General features: G+C 34.6%; 1 protein-coding gene across 1 annotated transcript; it reads left to right on the top strand.

Annotated features, from left to right (window-relative positions):
* Window positions 1–3,916: 3,916 nt before the first annotated feature.
* LOC116118882 (EEF1A lysine methyltransferase 2-like) lies at window positions 3,917–9,556 on the top strand. Its single transcript, XM_031404838.1, has 7 exons — window positions 3,917–4,191; window positions 4,571–4,696; window positions 5,987–6,187; window positions 7,909–8,005; window positions 8,760–8,863; window positions 9,014–9,065; window positions 9,162–9,556. Exons 1-7 carry the CDS (start codon window positions 3,971–3,973, stop codon window positions 9,384–9,386), a joined length of 1,026 nt encoding a protein of 341 aa, XP_031260698.1. The 5' UTR covers window positions 3,917–3,970; the 3' UTR covers window positions 9,387–9,556.
* Window positions 9,557–9,757: the final 201 nt, after the last annotated feature.

Raw genomic sequence — 9,757 nt, 5'->3', positions numbered from 1 at the left:
TTGAGATAATGACTTTAATTTTATTAAAGTTTTTCCCTTTTCCTTGCATAAATTTGGTCAAAGTTTTTGGCTTTTTTAGTGAAAATAATTGATTTTTGATATGTGGGTATGCAGAACGGAAGTTAAAGGTTTGTTTTCTTCACTGTGATGCAAGGATTCAAACTTTTTCAGCCTGCCCAAAACTCAAGTTCAGCTACTCTCCCCTAAGGTATTCTTAAGACCAATTGTATCATTTTAGCTGTTATCTATTATTTGGCGTTAAGAGTAACTTTCCTCTTAGTGTAGTGTAACCGTAACTCATCTCTCCGATGTGATCCCTGTAGCATCTCTCGGCTTATCCAAATTCCATTCATTTTCACAGGTTATTATTTTTTAAAGCTGAAGTTGTTTATCCTTTTGTTTTGCTTTTAGGAAACAGTTTAAAATGAAAGGTAGCTTTACTCAGATAATTTAGTTTTGGTATTCATAGTTTAAAATAAAAGAGTTGGGCAGTGGATTGTACATCTATTTTTGTTGTAAAATGAGATTTTGTGTTGTATATGAAAAAAAAAAAAAGGGCAATGTGTTGGAAGGGAAGAGTGAGTCATGACAATATAAAGATTATGTGTTTTTAGAGATTACGTGTTTTGGAATTTTGGTTTAGTTTGCATGACAACTAAAAGGATAACAACAAAATAGAATGAACTTAGAGAATTATCATAAGTGCAATATTGTTTTTTAATGTAGCACTTTTTTTTTTTTTTTTTTTTTGTTCTTGGTTGTAGCTCAAAATCCAATTGGTTGAAATTGTTGTTGACATGCTTTAATATAGGTTTTATTGTTTACATTAAAAGTTTTTGTATGTGCAGACTTCTTAATTAAGCACGCCACCACCACCAATCACAACCATTTTACACATCCAGTGTCCCTTGCAACACGACCAATTCAAACCACCGCTATTGCAAATGCCCAGTGTTTGCTCATCCTCTTCCACCACCACTTTAAAGATGGAGGAGCGTATTGTTTTTAGCTTTTCTTTTTGGTGACTGGAATTTTATAAATTTGGTGTTAATTCTATCATGGTGGTCCAAGAAATTACTTGGCTGTGGTTGTTGCTTGTGTTGGGTTGGCTAGAGGGTTCGTTTGGGTGTTGGGTTGGAAAGGGTACAAGCAGGTGGAGGGGTTGAGGGCTGCTATGAGTTGGGATAATCCTTTTTGGGAGGCTGGCTTTTTTTTCTGCTGTAGTGGGTGATGTGTCCCATGGCTACGGGTAGTAGCTTGGTTTGGCCTGTTTCCCTTCACTTTTCGTGAGCTGCTGCTGAAGTTTTTAATGGCTGGATTGGGTTTTTGCTTGCTGCAACTGCTTGTTTTGTTAGTCTGGTTTTTTTTAAAGACCTGGCTTCGTTGAAGTCTTGTGCTTAGGCTTCTTTGTTTGTTGTTTTGTACGCATTATTGTTGATAATATCTGTTGACATATTAATTGTTTAATTTGGAGTTTTGCTTCAGTTTGCTTGACAATTACAAGGATAACAAGAAAATGGAATGGTATTGATTCTAATCAAAACAACAAGCTCATTGGAGGAGAGTACTGATATTGATCAAAACAACCAGCTCATCACTTTATTTTCTTGCTACTGTAATGTATGTTGTGTACCAGTTTTTATAATATATGTTGTGTACTTTTTATTTTAAGTTTCATGGCAAAAAAATCCAGCAGGTAATTGAAGTCTTATTATGGTGGAAATAAGAGATTATGAATGCATCATTTAAAGTTTGTAACACTTGTTTTGAATCATCTCTAACTCTCCTATGAATGATCACTTACTATCTTGAGTTAAAAAATCTTCATAAATTTATGACAAGTTACTCAGTGCTTTTGTTTATTGCAAATCAAACCACAAAACATAATATAGTAAGTATTACCACAATTTCAGAAAATTCTTTGCATAATTTAGCTTATTTTATGCATTTAAAAGGGTCTAAAGTCATTTCAGAATTTTCTCTATGATGCTCAAAACAAATTGTCTTTAAATATGCTTCAAAACATGGAAGAAACTCTGCTTCAAAGTTCAAACCACTCAATCAAGCAACAAAATTGAGATAAAAAGGTAAAGAATAAAGAGCGTCAATTTATTTTCAAATAAAAAAATGAATTCATTGATAAAGGTCCCTCTAATCTGTAAAGAGACAAGCTACACTTCGAAAATAAAGCAAGAATAACTAAAGTACAATCAACAAAGATATATTTTTTATTCTTTCCTTAATACAAGAAAACAAAAGGAAGCTTTTCGTAACAATCAAAATTCACTCCTTCAAATCATGCACTTGGAAGCTTGTACAATTTCTCAACCATCTTCCTATACTCTGCGAACGACCCTAAACAAGCAAGGGACGCCGCCTAACAAAAGAAAGTAAGGGAGCCAGAATGTACACTCTTTAAGGGAGCCAGAATGTACACTCTTTACACACCCCTTAAACAGCCAAAAGAAACCATTTAGGGATGGAAAACCAAAAAAGTCTTTACACAGCCAAGAGAACAGCAGTAACCACAACACAAGACCCCAAAAAACACCTAGAACAGGAGCATAAAACTGCCCATAAAACAGCAGCAAAAAATCAACTGGAGAAGTGAATAAGCCATAGCCCCACACTATAAACCAAGCAGCAACATCCAATCAACAACACAGCAGCAAGAATGGACAACCAACAGTAAAAAAGCAGCAAGAACAGCCCCCTACTGGTAAAAAAAAGTGCAGCAGCATGGGAGAAAAGGAGTCTACAGCAACGCACAAAGACCCAGCGCCAACTACCTCAATGCAGCCCTCACCTCCTCCCACAAAGCCAAACACCCTAGCACCAAAAACACCCCCCAACTGCCAGTCCCTCTCACCGGCCACACAAACCACACACAACCCCAAGAGATGGGTCTGCAGTAGCCAAAACACAGGACCCCAAACAAAAAAGTCAACCCACGCACCAGGAGAGAAAAAAAAAAAAACCAAAACAAGATCCCTTCCTCCAGAAACATCTCTACCAAATGCACCATGCAACAAACCAGAAACAAGCCCCACACCCTCCCATTGCCCACCCACCATCCGCACCAATTGGGGAGCAACTTAAAATTTTAATTAAGGTATTTGTCTTAGTGAAAACGTAACTTTCCATTTATGGGTTCTTAATTTTCTCTTCATCCAAACAGAAAATTAGAAGTTAATAAGAAAAAGAAAATTATATATCAGTGTTCTTACCATCAAGGCCATCAGTTCAGACTGCAATCTATTCAATCAAACATATAAAAATGAATAATTAGAAAATCCCAAAAATCCTAAAGGAACTTTTAGAAATAAGCAATCAAATCAACTTAAAAACCCAATTTAAGAACTCAAAGATTCACCTTTGAAAAGGATAGCTTGGTGGGGGTGGAAGATGATAGATTGGTGGCCCGAAATGTGTGGGTTTGTAAAGGATAGCCTGTGGTGGTGGAAGAGGAGTCGCAAATGACAGTGTTGAGTTCAATTTCCATTCTGGGGTTTCAACTGGATTTTGGGAGAGAAATTATTTTTTCTTAGGAAGAGGAGTTGCGCATGACAGTGGTGGAAGACTGATTGTAGGGAAATTTTGAGAGAGATTTCTAATTTAGGGTAAGAAGAGAGTTTGAGTTTTGATTTTGTTTTGAGAGAGAGATTATTTTAGGGGGAATTCAAATTTTTTCTTTTTTTAATAATTTGAAGGGAAGTGATGTGGTATTTTGTTGACGTGGTATTGTCACATCATGAGATGTGAAAAGATGGTGTAAACCTAGTATTATTATTATTATTATTTGTGTGTGTGTGTGTGTCCATTGGCCACGAGATGGGCTGTTTTTTGGAGTTCTTTCTTGATAATACCCAACATCGTCATAACTGACGACGCGCCTCGCAAAACCCTCCAATCCAATCTTTCAACTTTAGCCCTTCTGTAAAATTTCTCTCTCAATTTTTTTTCTATTCAAATGGCTGGATTCCGATTGCCCCCGGAAGATTCTGAGCTTTTTCAGCCGCAGCAGCAGACCCGACCCACGCCCGATCTTGTCTCCGATGATGAGCGCTCAGTTGCGGCGGACTCCTGGTCTATAAAGAGTGAATATGGAAGCACTCTTGACGATGATCAGCGCCATGCCGACGCCGCCGAGGCACTCTCCTCCGGCAACTTCCGTGCTTCCTCTGATTACAAGTAATGCATTTCTTCACTTATTTTATATTTGGTTTACCGAGATAAACGATTTAGGTAACTATAGGGAAATGAATTAGGGTTTTTGGTTTTGTGTTTTTTTTTTTTTTCTTTTTTCCCCTTCTTTAGTGTGAAATGACCTGATGGGAATGTGAAATGTAAGTTTTGCTTATTCTATTTTCATGTTCTTTGAGTAGATAAGCTTAAATTAATGGTAAATAATGTATTTTTGAGATGAATGCTTGAGTCTGCTGAATTTTTTTTTTAAGCGGTTAAGTTGCTTAAATTCTACAATTGGAGAAGGAGCTAAACATAAAGTTTTCTAACGGAAACCTTTAATTTGGTTATTGAATTTTGATTTTAATGTGTTGTGTGTATTCAGTTCTGATAAGGAGGAGCCAGATCCAGATGGAATTACATCAATGCTAGGTCGTCAAAGTTACTGGGATGCTGCATATGCAGATGAGTTGGCAAATTTTCGTGAACATGGCCATTCTGGTGAAGTTTGGTAAGTGGTGATTTAATTATGTAGTCTAGAACTTTTCTGAAGTTATATAAGTATGCTGTACTGATTCTGTCGCCACATTTAATAATTAATAATTTGAGCCTGCTTTGAAGAGGTAAGTTACTGCAAGTAAGAACTTGTCCAAAATAATACAATCTTTATTGTGACAATCATGCATTGGGTGCCATTGGAAGTTGTTATGAAATAATACTGTCTTGTTTCTGGTCTTCAAGGGAACAGTCAAGGGTTTACTCATCATATTGGATGATACATTTGTTTGGCCTTCTCCAAGTAGAGCTTCTAGGAGTCGATCCTTTAGAATTAAAGTTTACATTACATATCTTTTTTTTTTTTTTTTTTTTTTTTTTATAATCTTGGATGTCTAACTACTGGATGCTTACTATGGCTTAAAATTTATTGATTTCTATATCTTTATTATTTAGTGACTTGTCTAAACTAATATTACACAATACCTTCAAAAGGTTATACTTCATTTTCCTGAATCTCGATAATGTTATTCTCAACCAGCATGACTAAGAGTGTTTTTGGCATCACTGAAAATGCTGTCAACTGGTCAAAAGTACTTTTTCAATTTTCTTTTTAATAATTTTTAGCTGAAATAAACTAAGTGCTTTTTGAGATTAAAAAACAAAAACATTTGAAGTGCTATTTATAGAAGCACTTGATTGGTGTTTTCCAGAAAGTACCTTCTACAAAAGCTCTTGTGAACATAATCTTAATAGTTATGGTGGCCGGAAGCATAGAACCGAAGGTTCAAGTTGATACCTTATGGAAATATATCAAGTTTTAAAATAAATCATAAAGTACATTTTTTCTGGGTTCAAGTAATTATGTATTGAATGTTGCTGAAGCTGTCATCTTCTTAAATCTTGATATAATGCATAAATTGGACATGTCACTTAGTTTTTTTGGTAACTCGAATGCTATATTGGTACGTTGCAGGAACTGCAAAAATATAAATAATGTGCTGAACTAGTTTAAGTTAAATTCTGTAAAATCAAGTTTTTACTGTAGAAGTGAGCTTTTATTGAATATTTTCACTTGTTTTTGTTTCGACAATTGGAGTGTAACCACCTTTTGTATTTTAGAAATATATATATATATATATACCTTCCTTCGAACTTCTACACAGTGGATGATGACCACAAAAATATTTTATAAACTCCAGTAAAAGAGAATAGAGCTTCAAAATCTGAGAATTTTTTCTCAGTATTCATCAGTACTATGTTTTTTGTAATATATCTTTGTGATTGTTTTCTCCTTTTTCATTAGGTTTGGAGCCGATGTCATGGATGTTGTTGCTTCTTGGACAAAAAGTTTGTGCATTGAAATATCTCTAGGTCACATGCCGAATCCTGGTGATGATTTCAAGTCTGAGCCTGTCGAAGAGAGCGATAAGTACTTGTCTGGTTGGAGTATACTTGATGTTGGGACTGGCAATGGTCTGCTCCTTCAAGAACTTGCTAAGCAGGGGTACACTCTGAGATTTTGCCTATAGTTCTGGTATTATGTGCTATATTAATCTAAGAAATTTAAAATTTAATTTAGTATTTTAATTGCAAATATATCTTCATCTACATCATGTTCATTCTTTCTTTATATGGGAACTTAATACACATATGTTGTATGGTTCAGAAGAATATGGCAGGAGTTTTAAGATATGAGCTAACGAGTTATCATCTAGGATATAATTTGGTTTGTGCATGGATGCATATTATCTTGTGCATTGCCCTAATGAAGTAAACATGAGTGAATGAATGTGTAAAGGCTTAAAATGAGGCATTTTAAAAGTTCACATATCCCTATATTTTATTTGATGCTCTCTGTATGTTTGGAGATCTGCGTAAATATAATCTGAAAATTTCCTTATGTGAGACCCAGGGGAGTTAATAAGCATCTTATGATGTTATGGAGATTTTTGAATTTAAAATAACACATTAATTGCCTCCATGGTAACTTGGGTTTGATTAATAAAATAGAATCTTTTCCACACTGGTGTGGCTGGAACCTAAAAAATTACTGTACCATTAATTTGAATTATGTTCCAATTTTTAAGAGTATTGAAACAGAAGTTGGTTATGGCTGGGGAAAGTGAGGAGGGGCTTTGATAAAGCTTTCTTTGAAAAAAGTTGCAAGATACTGGTATGTCTTTGAAGAATTATTAGATTTAAGGTTGACTTTTTATACTGTTGACCAGAAGAATTCTTTATTGTCAATGTTATCACATCCTTATTTATGCAATTTTTTCTAGTTGTGGGTAGATTGTGACATAGAAAGCCAACTATTGTTCTTGATGGTATAATAACATAAAACTATAGAAGCCCAAACTTTAGTAGTATAGTCTTGTTTGGAATTCATACTAAAGACACCAAACCAAAGAATATGACTTTCTCTTACTTCAGTTGTTATTTGTATTTGTTTAGTGGTTTCCTTCTCCTTTCATTTGGGAGACCATGAAACAACTAAGCAACTTTTCACCACATATGTAGATTTTGGAATCCCCAGCTTCTATGTAAAACTCATTTTCTTGTAGGAGTTGGAAATTGAACATACGTTTAGTCTAAGTCTTTCCTTGCATATGTGGGGCGGTATACTATTATATTAGCAGTTAGCCCTGGGGTTCAACTCCCCTTGGGACTACATACTTGGGATATATTTTGACTAGCAAGATTGTAGGATGTGACATAGTCCTCATCTTAAAACTCAATGAATTCGTAACAAAAGGTTGGGAGAGTTTTGGTGTACAAATAAAATAAAGTAACATAGTGGTTGGTTTAAGAATCAAATGTTTGATTTGCATCAAGATGGTTAAAGGGATGGTTGAGCTCATGGACCTTTTTAAAGTTTCATGAATTGTGAAGATGACATAGAATGGCTACCATGGAAACTTCCAGTCTACAGTGGGATGATACCATTACCATGTTTCATTTAGTACAAGTAGGATATTTTTTTGGACTAAATGGTTTAGTGGCAAAAATTTTCCTGCCTTAACTTGTAACTATTAGTCTTATGGGTGTTTTGGTCATTTAATTTTTTGTTAGAACGGGCCACAATGTAGAATATAAATAGCATGGTTGGAGAGAAAGTATCCTATTAAAAATGTTAATTAAAAAAACTGAAATTCAGTCTTATTGTTGCATTTGCTGGAAATGATATTGTTCTAATTTTAAGACATCTTGTGTTCTAATATTCAGGTTCACTGATCTAACTGGAGTTGATTATAGTGAAGATGCAATCAACCTGGCTCAAAGCATTTCTAATCGTGATGGCTTTTCTAATATTAATTTCTTGGTAATGATGAAATTGATAATATTTTTGGACTTGGTTATGACCTACTTCATCTTTAATTCTGCATGAAATCATTTTACATTTGATGTATATCATGGTGATTTATTTATCTAGAAGTGATTGCCTGCCCTGTAAAATGTATAATTGTTCTGGTTTTGTGCGTACTGCTTTACAGACTTGCACTAATATTATAAGATACCCATGTACGTACATGCAGACATGCATAAACACACATTCTGTGAAAACTTGGGTTTCTTGTAAAGTTCTGATTCTTCGTTTCTTACTGCAGTAATTTTTATTAGTGAAGGTAATTTCTTCTTTCTTATTATATTTATGATTTTAAAACAAGAAAAAGAAAAACAGAGCATCTTGTTGGTGAAAAAAAATTGCTTGAGGTGACTATCCATATATTTTTCTTTCACAGTAAATATTGTCATTTCTCAGAAGATATAATAATGCTCGTGTAGTATCACAGACTAGAAGATAACTGCCTAGTAGATCTGGGTTAAGTGTAGAGGGTAATAGGATGCTGACCTTATGGGTTATATAGGACAAACTTATAATATCTGATGTTTTTTAAGTGAGTTCAGTGGTCTTAAACCTGTTGGGTGGTATTCACGAACTGTTTGAATGGGTTCAACGACTATCCATTTTCAGAAATTATAGGAACATTGGTGTTTTATTAACCTTAATTTAATAATCATATGTGCAATAGACGCTTTATTTAAATTTCAACTCTTGTTACTTTGGTTTTCAGGTTGATGATGTTCTCGAAACAAAGCTTGAGAGACAATTTAGGCTTGTCATGGATAAAGGGACTTTAGATGCCATTGGATTGCATCCTGATGGACCCCTCAAAAGGTAACAATATCATCATCTTCCACTTGGTGATGGGCAAATAACTGATTGCTAATTAGCTAACCCTCTCTGTTGTCCCAAAACTTTCAATCTTGCCGTTACTGCTATAATTCACTGAAAAGTGAAAATTATAATAATGTTTTCTTCTCTCAGGATCATGTATTGGGATTCAGTTTCTAAGTTGGTGGCTCCTGGTGGAATATTGGTAAGTACCTGAGCCGATTTCTGAATTCTATTATCTTGGTATTGTCTACTACATTCCTCACTTGTTCTGGTTATTGTGTTGGTGGACTGGTGGTAGGTGATCACATCATGTAACAGTACAAAAGATGAGTTGATACAAGAAGTGCTAAATTTAAACCAAAGAAAGATTGATGTATCCCAGGAACCTGATAACTCAAAAGAACAAGAAGCAAATAGAGAGCCTCCATTTCGATATTTGAATCATGTTCGCACGTACCCAACATTCATGTTTGGTGGAGTAGAGGGATCGCGTGTTGCCACTGTGGCATTTCTTCGGAACTGAGAATCAATTAATCATTGTGTTATGGTGGGTTGTAGTTTTAGGCTTTGTTTTGTTATGGATTGAGTTGGAAGTGTGTGTGCAGAACGGGTGGAACCGTGGAAGTTAACAGTGATGTGTTTGAAAAATGATGAAATTCATTGAATCCTTTGCTATTAAGAACATGCCATTTATTTTCTTCTTTATTCTGTAACATACTGTTTTTTATTCCAGTTCTCATGCATTATATAATTTTAAGTCAACTAAATTCTAAACAAGAAAATATGTAGCAAAAAAAAATTACTTAATCATGCATCATTAGTATTTTAATTATTCTGTTAACAAGGTTTACAACATTATCTTTAGTGAAACTGTGTGCTGTTTCTAAACATAAA

The sequence above is a fragment of the Pistacia vera genome, unplaced genomic scaffold (assembly GCF_008641045.1).
Source record: "Pistacia vera cultivar Batoury unplaced genomic scaffold, PisVer_v2 Contig861, whole genome shotgun sequence".
NCBI lineage: Eukaryota > Viridiplantae > Streptophyta > Magnoliopsida > Sapindales > Anacardiaceae > Pistacia > Pistacia vera.
Note: the sequence above shows the minus strand (reverse complement) of the source record. Positions and strands in the feature narration are given on the sequence as shown.

Bases quoted from the DNA above. Each gene is read 5' to 3' on its own strand.
- LOC116118882 (XM_031404838.1), top strand. From the start codon at position 3,971: ATGGCTGGATTCCGATTGCCCCCGGAAGATTCTGAGCTTTTTCAGCCG. The intron at 6,188-7,908 runs GTACACTCTGAG...TCTAATATTCAG, and splicing joins CAAGAACTTGCTAAGCAGGG to GTTCACTGATCTAACTGGAG. The intron at 8,864-9,013 runs GTAACAATATCA...TTCTTCTCTCAG, and splicing joins CCTGATGGACCCCTCAAAAG to GATCATGTATTGGGATTCAG.